The 24,707-nt window shown below is 33.7% G+C and overlaps 6 protein-coding genes across 6 annotated transcripts; 1 reads left to right on the top strand and 5 right to left on the bottom strand.

Annotated features, from left to right (window-relative positions):
• Positions 1–115: 115 nt before the first annotated feature.
• On the bottom strand, positions 116–4,282 carry LOC9308064 (transcription factor E2FB). Its single transcript, XM_021020981.1, has 14 exons — positions 3,659–4,282; positions 3,013–3,175; positions 2,796–2,852; positions 2,624–2,709; positions 2,451–2,539; positions 2,302–2,356; positions 1,758–1,810; positions 1,636–1,686; positions 1,508–1,556; positions 1,346–1,411; positions 1,192–1,265; positions 857–1,106; positions 640–709; positions 116–526 (listed from the first exon to the last, which is right to left on the bottom strand). The coding sequence occupies exons 1-14, from the start codon at positions 3,827–3,829 to the stop codon at positions 387–389; spliced, it is 1,374 nt and encodes a 457-aa protein (XP_020876640.1). The 5' UTR covers positions 3,830–4,282; the 3' UTR covers positions 116–386.
• A 429-nt stretch (positions 4,283–4,711) lies between these two features.
• Positions 4,712–5,917, bottom strand: LOC9308063. The gene is made up of 2 exons (XM_021020984.1): positions 5,809–5,917; positions 4,712–5,103 (listed from the first exon to the last, which is right to left on the bottom strand). Exon 2 carries the CDS (start codon positions 5,080–5,082, stop codon positions 4,840–4,842), a length of 243 nt encoding a protein of 80 aa, XP_020876643.1. The 5' UTR covers positions 5,083–5,103; positions 5,809–5,917; the 3' UTR covers positions 4,712–4,839.
• A 1,291-nt stretch (positions 5,918–7,208) lies between these two features.
• LOC9308062 (NDR1/HIN1-like protein 12) lies at positions 7,209–8,901 on the bottom strand. The gene is made up of 2 exons (XM_002871947.2): positions 8,308–8,901; positions 7,209–7,734 (listed from the first exon to the last, which is right to left on the bottom strand). Exons 1-2 carry the CDS (start codon positions 8,611–8,613, stop codon positions 7,414–7,416), a joined length of 627 nt encoding a protein of 208 aa, XP_002871993.1. The 5' UTR covers positions 8,614–8,901; the 3' UTR covers positions 7,209–7,413.
• Positions 8,902–10,439: 1,538 nt separating this feature from the next.
• Positions 10,440–13,276, bottom strand: LOC9308061. The gene is made up of 3 exons (XM_021020132.1): positions 12,807–13,276; positions 12,467–12,695; positions 10,440–11,599 (listed from the first exon to the last, which is right to left on the bottom strand). Exons 1-3 carry the CDS (start codon positions 13,127–13,129, stop codon positions 11,129–11,131), a joined length of 1,023 nt encoding a protein of 340 aa, XP_020875791.1. The 5' UTR covers positions 13,130–13,276; the 3' UTR covers positions 10,440–11,128.
• Positions 13,277–15,488: 2,212 nt separating this feature from the next.
• Positions 15,489–16,688, bottom strand: LOC9310121. The gene has a single exon (XM_002871945.2). The coding sequence runs from the start codon at positions 16,400–16,402 to the stop codon at positions 15,686–15,688; it is 717 nt and encodes a 238-aa protein (XP_002871991.1). The 5' UTR covers positions 16,403–16,688; the 3' UTR covers positions 15,489–15,685.
• Positions 16,689–16,770: 82 nt separating this feature from the next.
• On the top strand, positions 16,771–17,620 carry LOC9308060. The gene has a single exon (XM_021023764.1). It carries the CDS (start codon positions 16,830–16,832, stop codon positions 17,463–17,465), a length of 636 nt encoding a protein of 211 aa, XP_020879423.1. The 5' UTR covers positions 16,771–16,829; the 3' UTR covers positions 17,466–17,620.
• The last annotated feature ends 7,087 nt before the right edge of the window (positions 17,621–24,707 follow it).

The following is a 24,707-nucleotide window of genomic DNA, read 5'->3' as shown; positions in this document are numbered from 1 at the left end:
TAAAATCTCGAAAACCGAAACAAAATTAAGCAAAATACTAATTTAACTGAAATTATAAAACTACCGAAATATAATTTGATTTCGATTCCGTAACCATTTAGTAAACCCGACTGAAAGAAATCTAAAAGGTTTTGCACTTTCACATGAACAAGACCAATACTAAGAAATCAATGGGTTAAGGCTAATTCTATATAAGCCTGAGAAGCTAAGAAAAAAAAATGAAGAATACAACGAGGTGGTTGGTTTCTCTACTTTTATTTTTCAATCTCTATCCTATGATAACGCAATGCAGCTACTGTACAAGTACAACATGAACTCTCGATTCACTGAAATCAGATTCTCTATGTACAGATATATGGTGGTACTTGTAATGTGGTATGGTAACTTCAGCTACCTGTAGATGATCTCGTAGCAGTGGAATCTTCTGGTGTTGGGCTCGATGGAGTTTTTGGCTGCTCCAAGGCTGTGTCGCTCGGTCCAGCGTGGTCTTGATCAAATGTAATCATCTGGTTCCAGTCCGGTCCAGCTAATGATGAAAGAGTTAAGGAGCTCTAATTGGGGAGGAAAAAACTCGAAAGCTCAAAGAGAGATTAGATTAGATTAGATTAGATCAGAGAAAGTGACAGAAATCAAGGATACATTCATCTGGCCACATGTCTGTGATGCTGACTTCGCCGACCTCTGATCGAAACCAGTAATCTACACCGAGCTGTATATAATGTAACATATAGGTAAATAATGAATTAAGTCAAGCATGATTTTCAAGATATGATCCTTGTTGCTTTCTGAAGTTTCTGGACTGTGATTATGTATATGGTGAAAATAATTTAAAGCTGAGGAAGCAGTTGGGACTTACATCCAAATCTGGAGGAACAATCTTCATGATACCATCGACAAAGTCATGAGATTCGATATCAGAGTAAACTCTTTGCGTATCATCAAGTTCCTGTGTTTCCATGTTCCTTTCGGTGCTGTCCTCTTCCATTGGCATTGCTACATCATGGTTCTCAGGAAGACCAGATGTTGATGGAAGGTTTGAAGGTTCATCAGGAACATTTGAAGGTTCATCAGTGTGAGGAATGTCCTCAAAGCTCTCTTCGAATTGACTAAAAACGCACAATATAAATGTCAGTCTCGCTTTCATGTTACAAATTTATCAATGGCAAGCATAACGTTTGAGGACAGGGTTACCTGACTAGGTACACGTCTATTGGTCCCATTGTGCTTCTCAGAATGATTCTGTATCTTCTCTGATAACCACCAGCCTGATTAATGGCAGGATAAGAGATAGAAATAGTTATAGACAGTGCATCGCTCATTTGGTGTTGTGTGTTCTTAAGCTTACCTCATCAGGATCTGGCACCTCAAGAGTTGTTCCATGCGGTGCCTTTACAGCTATCAGCGTCTTATTCTAAAAATAGGTATGAGACACGCCACAAAAACATTGTTTCCTTAGTGAGAAGAATGCAAGGCAAAGAGAAACACGTAATTACTAATAGGACCAAACCTGGAAGCATGGTAGGTTCTTAATGTCGTTTTCAGTGACAAACAGTAACCTAAAAAAGAGGGGCGTCAGAACAAACAGATATGTTCTATTGTACCTTTCGCAAAAAGAAATTAGCAGGAGAAGCTTACCTTTTGTTGTTTTCATCCTCACTCAAGCTTGTTAATCTTTCTTGTGATTCTCTGCAACCAGGTCGATTCTCAACAAGATACAAAACAGCAGAAAAGGAAAGAAAAATGATCTACGAGAATACCTGATTTGGTCATCTAATCTTGCCTCCTCAGCTGTGAGGTTTAGTACTTCATCCTGTAAAAGGATTGAGAGTTACTAAAATGTAAAATTGGTAACAGGAATTTATAAAACACAAATAGTTTTTCCGAACCAAAAACCCAAAACAAGAAATCAATGCAAGTGACTGAGATCGAAGAAAAATTGCAGTAACCAATTATCCACTTTATCAACAGGTTGAAACATTAAACAAAAATTTAATCATTCAAGTGTTCTAGTAGGGGTGTACAAGCAGAGCTTGTGCTTACATGTCATTGATGTTTGTGTTTGTGGTATATTTTCTAGTATCCTAGTTACCCCCTAACACATTTAGGTCTCAGAAAACAGGTATAACAAGAACAATACTAATGCAGATTCATACGATGTTCAAGAAGACAATGTAAGCTAGCATATACCCTAAACGTAAAAATAATAATGAAACTGGTGATAATACTGAGCATTGCATAACAGAATTTGCAGTGAAATGTGTGATTGAAAGGTAAATGAATATACATAAGCATGTTCTGTACCTGTAGGTTAGCTATGTTTTCGATTGTTTCTCCTGGTTTTGAGACATCGAGACCCCTAAGAAAGACAAGAAAATTCAGAGTACCGTCACTCACACATGAGGCATCAAATGGAAGGAATCCAAGATTTGACAGTTGGAAGACATGCTTACTTCCACTGAATTCTGTTCTTGAGCGTCTTCTCTATCAAACCAATTCCTTCTAACACATTGGTTATATCATATATCCGTCTCTTTTGTACCTGCAACATCAACAGGAACACGCCAGTTAAGATATGACAGAAAGTACTACATCAAGAAGACAGTCTAGATTTTAAATATGTCACCTCTAAAGTATCAGCTGCTTTGTTTAGATCAAGAATACCATCCTCTGCTTGTTTTATCAAATTGATAAACTTCTTAGTCAAAAGACCTGAAGCAGATTAAATCATTATAAATAAAAACTTATTATCCAAAAGAACATTTCTTTGAACATTAGTTTGTGAAAGAAGTTATTACCTAGCGAACTATCATATCGACAAGTACCAGCCTGTGCAAAGTTATTTCCAGGAGAACCTGCCAACACAAAAGATCCTTCATACTACATTGCAATAACTCCCACTCTTTCTTTCATTGCAATTAAACGAATAAATAAGGTTTAGAACAGATAAGTACGTAAGTAACAGTCGACCATGTAGATAGAAAGTAAACACAGAGCATTCAAGACCAAACTCACCTGCATTAGAACCAGAAGCTTGCGTTCCAGACTTATTAGACTTCACTGACCTAGAAGTTTTCTTGGCCTTCCCTCCTTTCCCTGATACAGGTGTTTGAAGAACACCAGTATTCAATTCATTGGGCTCAGCTATTTCGTTAACCGAATCTGTCTTACGCTTCAGCTGCCAATAAAGTCACCAGAATTGAACAGTTAAATACATCAAAGAATTGAACAGAATCTTATCCAATTAGCATCATACTGTCACTAGGCTGAAATCTAAAAACATAGACAAAACTTCAAATTCCAAAAGTCCAACATAGCTAAATTCAGTAAATTAACTAAACATAAGCAAAAAAAAAAAAAAAAAAAAAAAAAGGATAAATCTGCTCTAAATAGCAATAACAGTAACACCACAAACCCTAAGTTCAGCAACTAAACTGTCAATATTAACTTGCAATGCTAAATCCTACACTGCAAACGAGCCAAATCAAAGGAGACCAAACGCAATTAACACCACCGGAAACAGATCCCGACGCAACTCTCATCAAAATCTAAAGCTACGACATCCTCAAAATCTAAATCAATATAATCAAAGCCTCACACACAATCGAAACACGAGAATTATAAAAGCAAAATTGAGAAGAAAACAAAAAAAAAGACTTACAGTAGATTTAATAACAATCGCATCAGAGACGACAACCTGATCAGCAGCTCCACCTCCCGCCGCATCAAACCGGTGATACTCGCCGGGAGCAACTAACGGAGGTTTCATAGACGACAGAGAAGGATGAAGCTGCCGCTTAGAAGGTGGAAATTGTGGAGGTTCTTCAGACATGAGAACGAATCTCGATAAAAATCCCCCAAAAAAAAAAAGAAACGGCGGAGATTGTCCGGGAATTCGGATCTCCGGTAAGCAGAGATCCTAATAGGGATTAGGAAGCAGATCTACGGCGAGAATTACGGAGATTCCGGGGAGAGAATGTGAAGAGATCGGCGAATCGAAAAAAAGCGGGAGAGGAGAAGAAGAAGAAGAAGGATAAAAAAAAAAAAAAAGAGACGGTGGAAGAGAAAGAGAGAAAACGAGGGAATGAGTTGCGTTTGGTTCAGATATTGATGTGGAGGGAATTAGCGCTTTCTCTTGTACACAATCTTTTACCAATATCTCAACTAAATTATAATCCTATCTATATTAAAAATATATATTATTATATCTGTTTATCAAATAAATAAATAAGTCAACGAAGTTAATAAAGCAATGTAACTAATTTGGATACAGTTTTATTTCCTTGAGATTGAGGAGGGAAAAAAAAATGTGAATTTTGGATTTATTCATGTTAAGAATTGGAGCATAATTGATAATTCCATCAACTGTTGCATCCGTTACACGCGTTAAAGCGTGAGCAATTATCGTCAAAATCTGTCGAACATAATACGTTTTTATTTTTTAATATTCGTAGAAGGGCCAAAAATATAAAAATGAAAATAGGACATTGACAAAAAAAAACCTCAATAAATTTGAGCATTATAAAGCAATTTATGTTTTGTCTCAATAAAATCCAGTTAAACCCTAAGAAAAATTATGTTCATGAGTGTCGCATGATTTAACCACTTTATTTTGGAACCTCGAAACCTAGGGATTCCGAATCATAGCACCAAGACAATAGAAACATGTGTCATCAAAATGCAGACACTTGGATCTCATTTGAATGCTATACTGTTAGAGAAGATTAAATATATATTTATAGAGAGTTTCCAAAACACAAGCTTAAGTATGAGTAATCAAAAGAGTTACTAAGACTTTGGAAGGCTTCATACAAAACAAACACAGACACCAATAGAACTTTTTTACTTGAACAAATGGGCAAGATCAGGGTCATCTAAATCCACATCAAGCGATCCATTTAACCGCATAAACTCGATGTAGCTATCTGGAGGAGTGATCGCACTAGTGTTGTTCTTCGGTTTGAATCCATGAAATCTTTGTAGATCTCTCGCGAGCCAACGTAGAAAAACTTTGTCCAATGGAGGTACAATCTTCAAGTGGATCTCTTCCCGTTCTTCTTTCACCGTTGTAGCTTTGTTTCCCATCTTGGGAAACCCCGATAATTCCTGCATAAAGAATTGAAAACACTGAAGATCACATAATCCAGCTCCATGAAGATAAATCATCTATTCTGCAAGATAAATTTGCTATATTCATAACCCTAAGCTTAACACAATCTACAATTTTAAGACACATTCACACTGATGTTGCAAATGTACAACCTCCGATAACACAACATTATAAACATCTGCAAAAGGAGAGACTAAAGAGTTTCTACAGAAACTATACAAGTATCACCCTTGGGACCATCAAGGCCTTTCATAAACCTATATTGACAAACCAACCTATGTAAATCAATTCAGCATCCATTTTACAATGACATAAGCATCAATAGCCTATCTTGTTCCAATATGTCAGAAAAATCATAAGAACCTCAAGGACAAAGCATTGTCTCAAGATCAGACATCACGACGAATTCAAGTCAATTCTTCAAGATGGTGAACACTGAACATGATAATATGATTAATATCTTGTAATTAACGATATCATCAGGAAAAAATCTTAAGTTTCTAGAAAAATCTCGTCTTCTGAAACCCATAATTTCTCTTATAGAAATCAAATCATTCATGAATACTAAAAGCCCCAAAGCATTGAGGAAATTGGAAAAAAATACTTCAATTTCTATCATCACTATATACCAAAAATAATCAGGTAAGAACCTAGCCAGAAAATTAAGCGTAGCGCTTTAATATAGATTTAGAGAGTTTTACCTATTTTCAATCAGAGAGACAAAACATCAGAAACCGAAAGTGAGTTGAAAAAGAATTTCTGACCAGACACTAGAGAGCGCTTTGCAGTGAATCTTCTCCAGTCCAAACAAAACCGGTGTCGTATCTGTGGCTGTATGTCATTTTTGGGCTAAGCCCAGTAACAACATAAAAAGCCCATTAGCTTTCACGTTTTGGTTTTGGGCCAACTGTTATGGTTTAAACGTGGATACATAGCAACAAACGCACAAAAAAGTGAACTACACTCTACAGACAAGTGTGGGTTTAGTTGCAAAGTAACAAAGTTTATTGACGAATATTCGCTAAAGTAGTTATCAATTTTTCTTTTTTGCTTTCAGAATATGTAAAACCAAACTTTTATAAAATAACAAAAAGTTCTAAAGGTGGGAAAAAAGTGTTTTTCTTTTCTCTCACGTTATCAAGTTGAAGTTAGTTTTTGTATTTGTATTTTATGAAAAGAAATTGATGATATATGTCTAAACTCTAAAGAAAAGAAAAGGATTATTGTGCTTCACGCTACATACACCGTAAGGCGTGCAAATGTCGTCACTCGTCACCAACATGACGATGATTTCACAACTCACATGTATTATTAAGTCATCTGTTACATAGTATCATTTTTTTTATTACACAATATCATACTTTTAAAATAAGTTAAAGTCTTTAAAGTTCTTACAAATCAGCTCCTTGTTATAGCTCACTACATTTAAAAAAAAAAAACTAATAATGTCTGCAAATTATAAGAGAAACTAGGATAATCATTTTTAAAGCTAAAGCTATCTATAAGAAAACAATTCTGAGAAGAAATTAATTTACTCGGGAAGTCCGCATTCAAGTTCATATGACAAAAAGTCTTTGAAGCTAAATATTTAGTGCCCAATAGGCAACAGGCCAACAAACCAATAGCAACAAAAGGAACTGATGTTTAGTACAAAGTGAACTGTGTATATATGATTTTGTCATGTCCCCATGATATATGATCCGAAAATATCTTCTAGTACATTTTCAGAATTTTCTAATCCAAAAACATATGAAACTATTTTTAACAATAAGTATAAACTCTAGTTAGCTAATTTTAAAATATACTTTTGGGGTGTTTTATATTTAAATATTTCATTCCATAAAGACCAGCAGCTGCATAGTCGTTGTCATGTGAGTCATATATCCAACTAGAAAATAAAACCACTCTTGTAAGCTTTGCCTAATCCTGACAATTTCGTTTGCAGACTGCAGAGTACTAAAAATGTCAACTAATTAATTACATTCATGGGTTAAATTATATCTATATTATCAATACGCTAAAACCCATAGAAATTTAACATGAGTATTAACTAAATAAGGATCTTTGTTTATCATACGTTTGTCTAATTAATTAAAAATTATTTACTACTAAAAAACTATATTAATAAAAAGGAATACATGTGATGATGTGAACTTACTATATGCTAAAAGAAAAGGTTTAATTAGCGTTTTGTTCTTTTAAGTTTTTAACAGCCTTTAGAAAAATTAATTAACAAGCCAAATCAACAACAATTTTCTCTAATTTACCTTTTATATCATTTTATTCCTTAGGAAAAAAAAGACTCTTCAAGATAGGTCAACAGCACATCGCTGAACAAGCTGGTACTTGATCGCCGGACCGGCGCCGACTAACTTTCCGGTGACGGTAATGAACGCCGGACAGTTAACGTGGAGGTGATAACCGCCAGAGACCCACGAGCCCACTTTCCACCTAACCCAACCGTCTATCTTGATGTTGAGAAGCACCATCCCGGCGATTAAATCTTCGTTCAACGCCGGAGACAGGTAAGGAGCCACCGGCACGTTGGAGCCAATCAGAAACGGTGACCACACCGTCGCTTCCAGATGTCCTTGATACGTCGACGGCAATAGCCTCGCCACCGTCACCTAATTAATAGGAAAAAATAAAGTTAGAATTAATACATTAATACGTAAATGCTTAGAAGAAGAAAATCAAAACCTTATAAATGTTTTAAAGTCTTTTAAAACATTTTAGAAACTGTAAACATATTATAAAAGACTTTATTTTTTCTTGTATTTCAACTTTAATAGCTTCTGCCAAATTTCTATTTCCCTTAACAGTAAGTACTCTAGAGCCTTCTATTCTTGTAAATATTCTATAATTATTCGTGAATAAAGGATGACATTTTAAGAAGATGAAGAAAAGAAAAGAAAATTAATTCTGCAAGTGGTACACAAATATGCATATGTTGGTATTGTTCGTTGGTATTGGTTTTTCAACATTGCAGATTTGTTATTATAAATACAAAATGATGATAAATATTAAATTTAACAGGAAAAAAATTGTGAAATCGAATTGATTCTAAGAAATTCTTAGACATATGTAAAGATGGGTGATGTTTTGTGACTTTAACGTTAAAACATACTAAAATTAGCTGATCCATACATACATTGCACCAAATAATACAAAAGAAGATAGCAAATATCGCAAAATGCTACCTCTTGGTTTCTGTATGTGGCATAGATGTCGAGACGGTCATAGAAAATTCCGATCTTGTCGTTTGGGTTGCGAGAAGAGAGAGTGACCTGAAGATTTGAAGAGAGGAAATTTGGCTGAGAAATGTTGAAGTCGTTAATGGTTACGTCTTGGAGGACAAAACGCGGTCCGTGCGGGTGAAGTATAGCCCAAACCAAGAACACCACGAACGCAACCGCCACGATTAGGCCAAGCAATCCCCCCCATACTATGCGTCTCATCCTCCTCTCCTCATAGTCGTAGTGTTGGTTGCAGTCTCTCCCCGTCATTGTAGAGTTTGTTTGCGTTTGGATGATGCAGAGAGATTTGTTTGTTTGGTGTGTGAAGAAATTGGAAGGTTAGTAATGGAGTTTTGAGGGATATTTATGTAAATGGAGCCTCGTGAGTAAATGTATCATAATTATTAATTAATCCTATGTTTCTATTTGTAACCATATTATTAAATTATCACACAACCATAGTCTTGACTCTTGCGACACTTTCTTTAATTTTTTCAATGGGCTTCTTTTTAACTTTAAGCGAAATTAGGAAAAGCTGTTTTTAGTCCTGATCAACTCTGATGGAAGATAAAAAAAAGAAATTCACAGTTTTTGGTATTAATTAATAATTACCACGAAAAGTACTTTGGAGGAGACGACGAATCTTCTTTATGCAGCTACGCATATCGTTTTTTATTTTTAGAAATTTAGAAATAAATAAGTTTGTATATCACATTCAGATAACATATATGGGCCGACCAAATGGAAATGACGGTCTGAATAAAAAATTGTGGCCCTTTCAATAATATTAATTTTTTAATATATGTAAAATAATATTCAAATATAATTTAAACAATAATCTTTAGTTTCTATAAAAAATGATTAGCTGGGTTTAAGTTATAACCATTAAATGTCCAATACTGATATTGGTAATCCTAACTCTTCGGTAATATATAGCCCGCTTGTCTTCTGCATACAAAATATTGTTAAGGTTGGTAAATATATCAAGAGACGGTTCTCAAGCAGTTTGTACTTTGTACAAAAAAAGATGTTCTCCGTCTTGGTTACTATATTTGGTTCCATCATTAGTTCTACTTAACTCAAAAAACCTCTAGCTTGAAAACAAATTTGCACCCATCGTTGAGCATGTGATTGCGGAGACCCTTAAGCATAGAAAAGAGTTACTAACAAAGCGCTTAATCATTTCTTATTTTCAACTTTTTAAAAAAAAAAATTGAAAACGAAGAAAACAAAATTCACTAACCCTAAAGGTAAGTACTCGTAAAAGAGAAAGATTCATAATCAGAGAGAAAAACTAAAAGTATGAGAGTGGAAACTCCTCCCGGAATAAATACTACTCACACGGCCTCATATATCCGAGCAACGTTCCCTTCACATTTCCAGCCGGATCTGCCGTGAAATTCACCGGTATATTGCCGCAAGTCAAGATCAAGAAACCATCTTTGTGATGGGATCAAGGCCTGGGCAAAAATATGGATCCACATAGAACCGAACCGAACCGAACCGAAATTGATGGGTTCGGTTCGGTTCCGGTTCTAGTGAAAATATCGATTGGATCTTGAATCAAATATCCATGGATATCGGTTCGGTTTGGGTAGGAACCGATATCCATTCGGTACCCGAAATATAGCCCATTAACCTATATTTATATAACCCAAAGTTTCAAACCCATCAAATCCTAAACCTAACTATCCAAGCCCAATAGCCCACCATAAACCTAACCCAAAGTCTTTCTTAGCCTCTTATATATTCCTCTTTGCGCCTAAACCTAAAAATCCTACTTTGTTATCTCTTTCTCAAAGACAGAGCAGACAAAAACTCTCTCTTGTGTTTTGTGGTATCTTTAAAATTTTGAGTGTCTTTTGACTTAATACTTTCCAAGTTTCAACTATTTTTTGGATTTGTAATGGTATAATGACTAATATGTGATGTTGTATTGCATACTAACATAATTGCATTTGAATTTTGCATTATGATTCTATTATTATTTTCGGTTCCAAAAATATCCGAAACAATTTGGTTCCTACTCGGTTCCAAAATTTATTATCCGAACCAAACCGAACCAAATAGGAACCGAACCGAACCAGAACCGACCCGAATAGGAACCGAACCAGAACCGACCCGATTTTGATTTGGTTCCAATATGGTTCCTAAATCTCAGAACCAAAATACTAGGAACCGAAATGTTTGGTTCTAGAACCGAACCGAATACCCGAACGCCCAGGCCGATCAACCGTCTATCTTAACGCTAGATACAACCTCAACCTCGAGATCCCAAACCACGCGGTCGCTAGGCGTTGCAACCGTTTTGAAAACGGCATAAGGAAGCGGTTTATCATTGATGTCTCTAACTACAAGATAAATCATCTCGGCCCATTATTCTGTTCAGCCCAACAGATCAACGTCGATTTGGAGAGGCAAAAAGAAAAATTCACATATAGACAAAAGAGAACCCTTAATTGTAAAACAAGATCACACAGATTTTTTTAAAATACTCGGCATTGTAAAACCATGTCTTGTAATTGCCGAACTCCGATCGTGATAAATAACTACAAAAAATACTTTGTTGGATCTCAGACTCTCAGCATCAACAAATTATTATAGACTATTTAAAACTTTGGCAGAAAAGAAAAGGGATGTGATGATTAGATTATAACCATGTTCTTAATTACTTAATATCCTATCTTATTTGATCAAATCTAACTAATAAAGTAAAACAAAAAATAATGTTGCCAAAAATAAAATTAACCTAAAGCCAAAAAAATAGAGATCATAACTAGATTCATCATGATCGGAGAGGATTAAGCAACTGATCCTGGATTATATAATCACACCGTCTCATATTTCCAAGCAACGATCCCATCATATTTCCGGCCGAATCCGTCGTGAATTTAACCGGAATATCGGGACAGACCGCCATTACTAAAACGGTCACATCTCCAGCATTTATGTGCATTGCATACTTAACCTCAACCCGAAAATCCCAAATAACATCGCCAATAACTTCTGGCATCACCACCTTCTCGAAAACGACATTTGCCATGTCTCCGGCCACAAATTGTCCGATATATTCGGACATAGGAGGTAATGAATTGGAAATAACTTGGTCGCCACGGAGCAAACGAGACTTGAGTGTTTGAAAAGACATTTTGCAGTTAGTGATTGGACTTCTTGCGGCAAAACCGATCGTCCAATCAGCGACTGAAACATTTGCATTTGCATTCGCGTTTGAGACGGAGATGGAATTGGCAAAAAGCTCCACGTAACAATAACCTCTTAAAGACGGAATCATCGAAAGCCCTATAGAAAAGAGTATAATAACGATGGAGAAACAAATGGTGTAAAGGTAACAATTGCAGCAGCAAGCTGGAGTAACATCGATGGGCTGGCTGAAAGGGGTGGTTGAATTTTGTATGTGACATTGGCCACTTTGGTGCATGCGGCCACAAGAGGTACATTGAGAATTTGACATTATGGAAGTTTTAACACTTCCTGATGGAAAAATAACTTCTACTTATATAGAACTACATGATAAATAAATTAAAAGTTTTTTTTTAATATTTTGCTTCGAAAGCAAATCTAATTAAGGGATATCTATCGGAATTCTAGGGAAAGTATAAATTAGTACTATTAGATAACAAATACTGTTAAAGGAAATCGGAACTACTTTAATTTTAGTTTTAACACTGATATCGGAACTAGTTAGGAATCACATATGATGTCAACACTCAACAGTACTTTTTAATTTTATTAAAAAGCGATAATTTATGTTTTTTACAGTTTTTTTTTTTTTGCTTTTTTTTTTTTTAAATATAATTGAGTTCTCACTATTTATCGAAACTTATAAATCGAGCATTTGAAAGTGGAGTTCTGATCTCTTTCTCTTTTCTTAAAGGCGCTTATAAAGGAATAATATAGTTTACACAATTGTGTGGAAGAAAAAAGGTCTTAATATAATAACAGAAAATAAAACAAGAAGATTATGGAAAAAAGTAGAAAGCCTAATTTGAACTATTTTTAAAACGTCTTAATATTCTACTGCTTCTGGCAATTTTGTGAAAGTAGTGTAACATTGAATCTTCTCGACGTTCTCATGGTTTCGGGTCAGATTATAACACCTTACATCAACATGTCCAGCTCTAGGATCATCTTCTCCGTAACTCGTTAGTTTAGCGCTCAATTTGATATCTAATTGTTTGGAAAATTCGTTGTTTGGATTACCCTCGGCAGCGAAATCCACTGAGAAAGCCGTGTGACTTCGAGACTTACGTTCGTGAGAAGCATTTAAAACGGCAGCGTTTAAGGGACCGAGCCTCGCCGCGGTTTCATCGCCTCCGTAGTAGATAGTATATCTGCAAGACCCGGTCCAGAACATAGACAAAAAGATGTCATTGCTTCGAGCATCGGATAAATATGACAAAAACATGGGAACAAGATATAATTAATGTTCGTTGGACGAATACCTAGGGCTAGGGTTTTTGACAAGAAAATCAACGTGCCATGTGGCAGAGGATGGAGATACGGCGATGGATTGGATGGAGAATTTGGCGTCGCAGTGAGTATTATCGATGACGTGAGTGATAAAAACGAGTACGGCGATGACGGTGAATATACCGCCGCAACAGGGTGTAAAAAAAGCGGTGAAGTCCGTGCAAGTGGCCTCACGATCATGCAGTGCCGGCAAAGTCACTATTGGTCGTGACCACCATCCACGAGGAGGAGGAGTGTCCGAGGACGGTGGCATTGGATATCTGATCACAACTTCTGGCACGGTTTGGGAAGCCATTTTGATTTTTGTTCTCTCTTTTTCTTTTGCGTGTATTGGTTAGAAGTGGAAAGAAATGTTTGATGTTAACCTAATCGTTCATTATCACTCATCTCACATTTCTTTCCCTTCTTTAAAATTTGATGTGTTGATAAAAAGTTTGTTATGATATTTCGGGGATATTATTTTTTTACGAACACAATCAAGAAATTAATTATATGATAAATCAGTTGGATGAAAAAAAAATCATTTTCATATCTATAAGATAATATATCTTCTAGAATTCAGCCCCATATTGCATGCATGATGTTAATCCTTTACTATTATTTGGGGAGTACACTTTATAAGATACATTTAACTAACCTTTCTTTTTGTAAAAATTTACTTAAGAATGTCATTAGAGATAAAATTTCAAAGAGTAAATTAATACATCTTATTAAGGATAAACAAGTCAATTTATACAATTTAATTAAATTAATTTAATTATAAAAATGAAAAATACATTATTATTATTTTTAAATGACCCATCAAAATGAATATATAAGATTTGATATCTAACTTACCTTATTAATTTGTCATTAATCATTATATTTCACCTCTCATCTTTATATGATTCTATTATTGTGAAACAAATAAATCATCATATCATCTATATAATAATAAAAAATAGATTTTTTTTCCGCATATGCCATAATTTGAATTTATAAAAACGAATATAAATTATTCAATTTATGGAAAAAAAAATTTAACGAGTCAAAAATTTAGACTTGGATAATATATTTCTTTTGAACAAAAATAAATTCAACAAAAATTCCGCCTGAATAACGGGTCAGAATTTGAGTAATTATATTCAATTTCATATATTTTTTTAAAATATATAATTTTATATACTACGATAAAATTTTAAATATTTTAATTTGGAATATTTAAAAATAGTTTTACTTGATATTTAAAAACAAATTTCATCAATACTTAATAAATAAAAAAATAAAAAATTATACATACACTAATTTGGTTTTCTTAAAACATATATATTTAAAAAATATTTATAATAGACGGTGGGTTAAATATAATGAAATGAGTTATGATCCTTATAACTATTTGAATATTTATATTTAAGTTCATACAATTATTTTAAAAAATTCTTAATTTTATATTCTACAATAAAAAAAAATAATACTCTAATTTCATTTTTCAAAGCATAAATATTTAAAATATTTATAGCAAACGCCAAGTAGCATGTTAAATGTAATGTATTATATGATAAAAAGAGTTATGATCTTTATAACCGAAACCATGTTAAGATTATATGATGAGATGACTTAAATAAAGTTTGACACCTCTAAATATTTAAAATTTTGATTCTATAAGTATATATGAAAATAATGAATGATGGATTGTGCACACAATTTTTTAATTGGGATTCTAAAATAAAAATATAGGTATGCACGGGTTGAATTTAATCTTATTATATACCAAAATATGTTTATTATATAAGCAATTTTTTTCACTTACTACTAGCATATATCAAATACATACGTTTTATTTTTAACCAAAAAACGTAAAAAACCGTAAAAATCGAACTATAACTAAACCGAATTACATACGGTTTCTATATGGTTTCACTTTCTACAAAACGAAAAAAACGATACTAAACCGAAAAACCGTACCCCACCCCTAATATTTTTTCATCAAACAAAATAAAATAAAAAATCCTTATATGTCATTGTATTATGTAAAGAATTATTAAAATTGTACTATAAAACAAACAATAATCCAACTTTATATAAATATTTAAAAATTAAAATTTCATCCGTGCTGTTCCAGCACGGGTTATGATCTAGTTTTAATGCATGTATTTTTCAAGCATATAAATTTGATTAGAAATTTTATATAAGTTGAATAGCTAATGAGGCATGTCGATTATTTTTACTATATGTTTTTGTGACTTCTGAATACTATGAAAAGTCTTAAAATTTTAAATTTCTCTTTTTTAGTTTCTTTTATAATTTTCCTTTATTTAGAATGTGAATTTCTGAAATTTAATAAAACTTAGCAGAGTTAAGTTATATACTTTAAATCACTTTAGAATTTGGGTTATCGTGTGAAATTTTGAAAACCTTTTCTTAGTCTTTATCAAACTTTGAGCAAGATAAATATTTATTCATAGTTTGTGTGGTACTAACTTTAAAATCTCAAAACATAGATGGCAAGATATGAATCCTTCTAATCTCCCCACATCCCTCACTAAAACGTAGCAAATATAATATTTCACCAGTAGCTACTTAATTCTCCAGCCCTTGTTTATATAATCTCATGTACATGCATTCGTCAATATACATTAAGCCAATTTATTGAAATATATAAATGAAATTATAGATCGCACAATTATATGGATTTGTCCATTGGCAATAAAAAATAGCTACAATATAATGATCTGTGATAGTCCTAGACTCCTAGCTATCTTATTATTGAATAACATTTAAAATGTTTTAGAAAGAAAGAAACAAATTCACTAACCCTAACGCCAAGCACTTGTAAAAGAGAGAGAGATAGATGCATGATCGAAGAGAAACTCTAAAAGGATGGGTCCGTATACTCCTCCTGAACTAAATACTCACACGGCCTCATATATCCGATCAACGATCCATTCACATTTCCAGTCGGATCTGCCGTGAAATTTACCGGTATATCGCGGCAAGTCACGATCAAGAAACCATCTCCATGACCGGCTCGACCGTTTATCTTAACGCTAGTTACGACTTCGACACGGATATCCCAAACCACGCCTTTGCGGGGCGTTGCAACCGTTTTGAAAACCGCATAAGGAACCGGTACATCATTGAGTTTTCCGGTTACCAGTAAACCGAAATAATCAGGAGTGGATGACTCGGAGAGAAGCTTGTTTCCGCGGAGCAATCGCGATTTGATGGTGCGGAGAGAGACTTTACATCCGTTACCTGGATTCCTTGTTGTAAACCCGACGTTCCAATCAGCGGTTGCGTTTGCGTTTGAGGCGTTTGAAATGGAGAAGGAGTCAGCAAAGACCTCCAAGTTACAAACCCCTTTTAGGATGTAGTCGGGAAAGACTGCACCCATATATAAGATGAGGAAGAATCCAAACATTGCGAGAGTGTATAGGAGGTAGAAAACGCAGAAGGAGGCTGGTGTAAGCTTGAACGCTCTTTCTCCGTTGTCACTGTTTGCATTTGCGTTTGGGGCAGTTGAATTTTGCAGATGACATTGGCAGTATCTGCTCCTGAGACCACAAGAAGTACAAAGAGACCTTGTCATTTTGCTTGTAAATTTTTCATGCGATGATACGTTATTAGTTTAAGGATAATATAACTAGCTAAATGTTTGGATGATTAAACGAAAGGCTTTTCTAATAAACTATTGCAACGTAACGAGATACTTTACGTATCTCAATTCTCAAATATCGTAACAATATTCCCCTCTTCGCCCGAAAGATTATAACAGACTTTCATATACACTCACATAATCTTAAAAGCAACTAGAAGAAGAAAAAAGAAGGGGTTTTTTTCCGACTAATTTTACCTATTCAATTCTGATTATCCCCTATATATCATAACAAACTTTCATATCTTACTTACAAAATCTTATAAGAAATAAAAAAAAAATATATAAAAATCAATCAAAAATATTGTGATTTAAGGTCACATCGAAATCATTATTCATTCCATACCCTAAACAACAAAAAATGGCAAACAGGCAGATGGAAATAGAGACCGGATTCCCAACGCCACCGTCCTCCGCCACTGATCCTCCTCCTCCATCACGGTGGTGGACACAACTGCATTCATTATTCCTTCGTCGTAACGAACTCACTAAAGAAGAGAAATCAGCTATATTTTTAAAACCCTATTTGTGCGGCGGCTTGACAATCTTAGCCTTTTTGAACATCTTGTTACACATCGACAAACTTTTCTGCCACGTCAGCTTCTCCGTCGAATCCATCTCCGTTTCCCCCTCCTCTTCCGCCACGTGGCACGTTGATTTTCTCGTGAACCCGAGCTCATGGTGTCCAATCGACTACAACGGAGATGACGTGTACGCCAAGCTAGGCTCCTTAAACGCCGCCGTTTTGAAAACCTCGCGCAAGCGTGGTTCACGTGGCGGTCACACGAGTTTCTCGGTGGATTTAGCTAAGGAGGGTAATCAAAGAGTTTTCGAATTAGACATGAAACTTAGCGCGAAGAAGAAAAGTCCTGCGTATGGATATGAATATGGACATCTCGATATCCGGTGTCAGAATCTGACTATTGGTTATCAGAAGACTAAGTGTCATTCGTCTTTCAAAGCGTTGGAGAACACGATACCTAAGCTATTGGATTAGGAACTCTTCTTGCTTTCCGTTAGCTGTTTCTTTTTCTACAAAAAAAATGGATTTCTTTTAATCCTCTTATTTTATTTTATTGCAAGTGTTTCTTCTCGTGAAGTGAACTCTATCATTTCTTCATCGTTAACAAAATATATAAAATTGTAACGGTATGACTTGCAATGCTGGTAAATGAGGCCACTAGAGGTACATCGAGAACTTTCCATATTGGATGTTTAACACTTCATGATGAAAAGAGAAGATAATAACAAATTATATAGGAATACCTAAAATGTTATACACACACAAAAAAAAAAAGTAACTAAATGAAGGCGTTTTAAAAAAAAATTACATATATTTTAGCCTTTATATTTTTCTAATATGTTAAGTTTGTTTAGCATATTGAAGAATATTTTGATTCGAAAGCAAATCTAATAAGGGAGCCTTGTTTATCTACTTTAATTATAAATATTAATAATACTAGCTTAGCTTATTAATCAAATAAGTAATAACACTAAATAATAACAAAATTAGTCTAAATTAGTAGATTAAAAAAGCACTCAACGGAAGCAAACATCAAAAGTGAGTAAAACTGTGTTGAACAAAATCGGAACTACTTTTATTTTCAACACTAGAATAGGAACTTCTTACTTTCTTAGGAAATCACCTAAATCATCGACAGTAGTAAAAATTATTTACGATCCTTTATTTAATATCCCTATATTTATTAAAGAAGCTCGTAATCTCGGTTGGTTTGGGAACCAGCCGATTATGTTGTCCGTGTGATCAAAGGTTGTCGACAGTATTTATTTATTTGCTTAAAAGCCACTATATATATCGAAACTCTATTAATTGAGCATTTGAGAATAGAGTTGTATCTGTTCTTCTTTGTTAGAGGCGCTTATAAAGTTAAGATATAGTTTACACAATTGTATGGAAGAAACAAAAATTTTGGAAGAAACAATCTTAATACAAATATATAGATAACCTGAAAAAAATAAAAGATGATGAAGTAGAAAGCCTAATTGAAACATTAATCTCTAAAAGGTCTTAATCTACTTATTCCAATTCTGTGAAAGAAGAGTGACATTGAATCTTGTCGACGCTAAGCGTTGCGTCACCGCCCGCTTAACGCCTAGCGTTTTCTTGAACATGGGTTAAAACACAAAAATGTTGAACAAAAAAAAAAGTTAAACACAAAAATTAAAAAGAAAAAGATGTGTAGCCCTAATTAAGACAAAACTCGTAAAGAGATAGATTCATGATCAGAGAGAAAGTCTAAAAGGATGTGTCCGTATACTCTTTCTGGACTAAATACTCACAAGGCCTCATATATCCGATCAACGATCCATTCACATTTCCAGCCGGATCTGCCGTAAAATTTACCGGTATATCACGGCAAGTCACGATCAAGAAACCATCTCCATGACCGGCTCGACCTTTTATCTTAACGCTAGTTACGACTTCGAGCCGGAGATCCCAAACCAATTCGTTGCGGGGCGTTGCAACCGTTTTGAAAACCGCATAAGGAACCGGTACATCATTGATTTTCCCGGTTACGAGTAAAATCAGGAATGGATGACTCGGATAGAAGCTTATCTCCGCGGAGGAGACGCGATTTGACTGTGTGGAGAGAGACTTTACATCCGTTACCTGGATTCCTTGTTGTAAACCCGAAGTTCCAATCTGCGGTTGCGTTTGCGTTTGAGGCGTTTGAGTCGGAGAAGGAGTCAGCAAAGACCTCCAGGTAACAAGTTCGATGGATGACGGGAATGATAGCAATCAAATATAAGAAGAGGTAGACACCAATCATTGCGAGAGCGAATAGGAGGTAAAAAACGCAGAAGGAGGCTGGTGTTAGCTTGAACGCTCTTTCTCCGTCGTCACCGTTTGCATATGGGGCGGTTGAAGCTTGCTGATGACATTGGCAGTGGCTGCTCCTGAGACCACAAAAGGTACAAAGAGACCTTGTCATATTATTGGAAGCAAAAAATTCTCCCGAGAAGATAATTAGTTTAGTAACTTTTTTTTTTCCAGCAATTAGTTTAGTAACTAAACAGCAGATAGAAGCTTTATATATATAAAGAATACATATAAGATAATAATAAAGGGATCTATATCTATATATAATAATATTTGAGAAGTGTTTTTGCTGATGTGTCGGCCTCACAGCTCTTGTTGAGCCCTTGCTTTTATGTGATTACTTAAATACCTTTTATTAAATTCGAATATTAATTAGTTATTTTATTAAATTATAGCATTTTTACTTTTATACGATAATGTTTACATATTCGCAACAAAATTTACATATAAGAAGTGTTTTTGCTGACGTGTCAGACTCACGGCTCTTGTTGAGCTCTTGTTTTTTTTCCGTTTTTAATTCTATATATAATAATATTTGAGAAGTGTTTTTGCTGATGTGTCGGCCTCACAGCTCTTGTTGAGCCCTTGCTTTTATGTGATTACTTAAATACCCTTTATTAAATTCGAATATTAATTAGTTATTTTATTAAATTATAGCATTTTTACTTTTATACGATAATGTTTACATATTCGCAACAAAATTTACATATAAGAAGTGTTTTTGCTGACGTGTCAGACTCACGGCTCTTGTTGAGCTCTTGTTTTTTTTCCGTTTTTAATCTAATTATATTAAATGATTTTCGTTTAAATAAAAGGCCACATTGTGTAATCCGTTTAACCAATATGGGCCGAACAAAATATACAACTACACCGACTATATGTTAAATCGTTAACCCTAGAAACACATATTTAACCTCCTATAAATACATTAACTTCCTATCGTCATAACCTTTTTTTTTTTTTTTTTTTTTTTTACCTTTTGTGTAAACAGATCTGTTTCATAATTTATCGGAAAAGGAATTATACCAAAAAAAAAAAATCGGAAAAGGAAAATATTTATTATAATATTGATATATTTAAGATGATAATGTCAAATATCCGAAAATTATTAATCGGAGCATTAATATAAACATAAAAGAATACTATTCTAACCTTACTCAAATTAATAAGATTTAGATATCCGAAATTAATCGTAAACGGCTATTAATTGTTAAACTAATTAAAATAAAGATCAAACGTACCGGAATAGATGAAATTTTTGGTATGATCGTCGTGTTCGTCGTCGTTTCAATCTAAATATTTGGAAAAAAAAACGAACAAAAAAAATAATATGTAGATCAATGAAAGAGAACCCACCAATTTAAAAACGGTTATCACGCCATCGTATTGTTCGTCGGATGATTATAAGTCTCTAATCCGGAGATTGACTTGAACCCTGACAAAACATATATTCATAGCATAAAATCGTAAATAGAAGGTAGAAGACCACCTATTAATCGGTTGTAACCTTGTGCAAACTCGATTTAATTTTGACGAATGAAATGTTGGTGTGGTGTCAAAACTTTCTTGGGGAGACTCGAAGATGAGAGAGCTGAAGTCAGAGATAGGCAGAGAGGTTTACATGTGAATTAAGGTATGGAGTGCTAACGTGAACATGAACGAGAACGGCGGTGATTTTTGCACATAATAGCAATTAGATCGAGTTTTGGAAAAAAATATGGATCAGCGTGACATGACGCATATGGATACCATGCATGTCTATCTATTGTAAATCAAAAATTATATTATTGTTCCGCCTTATTTTTGAAACATAAAGGAATTTTCCCTTAAATTTTAATATATTTTATAAGATAGTATCAGATATAGTAGTAAATCTAAAATAGTTGTTATTATTCCATATTTTTACCGAAAAAAGTAAATATTATTTTAAATAAACATGGATAACAATGAATAAATGGCAGTTTTACAAATATTTATTATTATGATAGTGATTTGCTTATGAAAATATGTAAATTTTCTTTTCTTTTTTTGTATTTATCGTCGAAAAATTTAGAAACTCTAAATCATGCACCGCCTCCTATTCAATATAAATACCTTGCTCATGGTATTCAATTTTAGATCATAACTAACCCTTATATTTTTGTTCTTTTTTTTCAAACTTTTTTTTGCTTCTACCTAATTTTAATTTTTCTTTTTATTGTAGGGTGGATGTATGGAGGGGACGATGTGAACTGGTGTATGGAAAATTTGGACCTAATTCAATGAATAAACAGGTGATCTTATAGTTTATATGTACAAATTTGATTTTTTTTTTTTTGTATTTATGGTTTCACTATTTTCACCACTAATCAATTTTTATAATCAAAAAGTTTGGTTTCAACTTTTGAGAAGGTAATCATCGATGGTTTGGTATGTTTCTTTTTGTTGTAAAAAGATGAGGTACCTCCCGATTTTGTTGAGGTACATGTTCTTATTATTTTCAAATATGACTTTTCTTAGAAGAAACACTCAACTTTTGATAACACAGTTGCCACAAAGTCAGAAAGATGACTTATTACAGGGATGAATCTTCAGAGGAGGCTAATTTTTGTCGTTAATACAATTTAAGTATTCTTCTCTTTAGACTAGGGATAACAAACTTGGCTGTTAAATTCAGGAATTACTTTTCGTTGCCAATCTCTCTCCCCAAACTAAAATATTACATATATGGAAGTAGTAACTTAAAGTTTTTGGTATCGAGGTCATTCTAAGGCACTGAGATTCGGACTTTGGTATGTATAGGATTCGTTTTCCATGCACTAAGATTTAATTATTGTTTAATTTATTGGTTTTTAGGTTTCTTTCCATGCTCTGATGCGTTTTCGGGTGTGCCAATGGAAGCTTGCATCACTCTTTACTCCAAGCGTAAGTATGCTCTGCATTAGCTTCTTCTGTTCCATTGGTTATTATGGGTTTTGACTTTTGAGAAATATACAACAATTTAAAACCAGGTTTTGTTGTTGATTGGTTCGGTTTGTATACCATATTTTGCTAAATACATATAACCATAAATAAGACCAAAGGAGCTGGGTTAGCTCCTTTGCCAGCTAGGTTGACTTCGTCTCCTCCCCGTCTTGCGGATTTCCGTAATTCAACGAGTATATTTGAGAAGTATACGGTACTAAAACCACAACCATTGATCTTAGCTTGATCGGTTCTTCCCTAGGATTTATACATAAAAATAAATTGTTTTGTTTAATAATTTTCCATTGCATGAACTTTCGAGACAACAAGTGGACAGGAGTGTAATGTCGTCAAAAGTCAAATCAAACACTGTGAGGAACATAATAGACAACGTTGGCTTCTTTCGCAGCTGCTCAACGTTGTCTCTCCCGATGGTCCCAACACTTTCTTCTTTTTTTTTTGTCAACATTCAAACGTTGTTTAAAATAAATAAAAATGTTTAACCTTAATCATCTTTCTAGTTCTTTAAATGCCTAAAACTTCAACTTAATCAGTCAGCAATCCGTCACGTTAATGATTTTGAAAGGAAGACTTTTGTTTTGTTTCAGTTAGTTTTGTTTGTTTAGTATTTTAATCACAAGATAACTAAAACCACAACCATTGATCTTAGCTTGATCGGTTCTTCCCTAGGATTTATACATGATAATTTTGGAAACAATAAATTTTGGAAACAATAAACATGATAATTAACCAAAAAAAAAAAGGAACAACGAAGTACCAGTTAGGAAGCTTTAATTGAATTCATCGTGTTCTTCGTCGTGTGAATATAATTCTTCTAAACAAAGGCAAAACTTGAAATCCTAACATAAAGCATATATTCATAGCAATAACAGAGATCAAATAATTTAGTGATAGAATTTCACCTGTTGATCTGTCGAAGCAGAATAGTCAAGCTTCTCATAGTATCTTGCCCATGTTATGTCTTTAAGACGTCAATACTATCCTGCACCCTATAATTCTAACCAATGAAAAGAACAAATATTTATTACCTTGGATACAGAGTTGACGAAGAAACCTTGGATAAAAACTCGACGAAGAAACTTGTAAGTGTTAATGTATGATGAAGCTTCCATGAACGTGAATTCGTGATCATAATGAAGAAACGTGTGAATGGAGACGGTTGATGGGTTTTTTTTTTTTTTTTCTTTTTTACCTTTTGTGTAAACAGATCTGTTTCATAATTTATCGGAAAAGGAATTATACCAAAAAAAAAAATCGGAAAAGGAAAATATTTATTATAATATTGATATATTTAAGATGATAATGTCAAATATCCGAAAATTATTAATCGGAGCATTAATATAAACATAAAAGAATACTATTCTAACCTTACTCAAATTAATAAGATTTAGATATCCGAAATTAATCGTAAACGGCTATTAATTGTTAAACTAATTAAAATAAAGATCAAACGTACCGGAATAGATGAAATTTTTGGTATGATCGTCGTGTTCGTCGTCGTTTCAATCTAAATATTTGGAAAAAAAAACGAACAAAAAAAATAATATGTAGATCAATGAAAGAGAACCCACCAATTTAGAAACGGTTATCACGCCATCGTATTGTTCGTCGGATGATTATAAGTCTCTAATCCGGAGATTGACTTGAACCCTGACAAAAACATATATTCATAGCATAAAATCGTAAATAGAAGGTAGAAGACCACCTATTAATCGGTTGTAACCTTGTGCAAACTCGATTTAATTTTGACGAATGAAATGTTGGTGTGGTGTCAAAACTTTCTTGGGGAGACTCGAAGATGAGAGAGCTGAAGTCAGAGATAGGCAGAGAGGTTTACATGTGAATTAAGGTATGGAGTGCTAACGTGAACATGAACGTGAACGGCGGTGATTTTTGCACATAATAGCAATTAGATCGAGTTTTGAAAAAAAATATGGATCAGCGTGACATGACGCATATGGATACCATGCATGTCTATCTATTGTAAATCAAAAATTATATTATTGTTCCGCCTTATTTTTGAAACAGAAAAGAATTTTCCCTTAAATTTTAATATATTTTATAAGATAGTATCAGATATAGTAGTAAATCTAAAATAGTTGTTATTATTCCATATTTTTACGGAAAAAAGTAAATATTATTTTAAATAAACATGGATAACAATGAATAAATGGCAGTTTTACAAATATTTATTATTATGATAGTGATTTGCTTATTAAAATATGTAAATTTTCTTTTCTTTTTTTGTATTTATCGTCGAAAAATTTAGAAACCCTAAATCATGCATCGCCTCCTATTCAATATAAATACCTTGCTCATGATATTCAATTTCAGATCATAGCTAACCCTTGTTTTTTTTGTTCTTTTTTTTCAAACTTTTTTTTGCTTATACCTAATTTTAATTTTTCTTTTTATTGTAGGGTGGATGTATGG

The sequence above is a fragment of the Arabidopsis lyrata genome (assembly GCF_000004255.2).
Source record: "Arabidopsis lyrata subsp. lyrata unplaced genomic scaffold ARALYscaffold_6, whole genome shotgun sequence".
NCBI lineage: Eukaryota > Viridiplantae > Streptophyta > Magnoliopsida > Brassicales > Brassicaceae > Arabidopsis > Arabidopsis lyrata.
The sequence above is the reverse complement of the archived record's forward strand: the minus strand, read 5'-3'. Positions and strand labels throughout refer to the sequence as shown.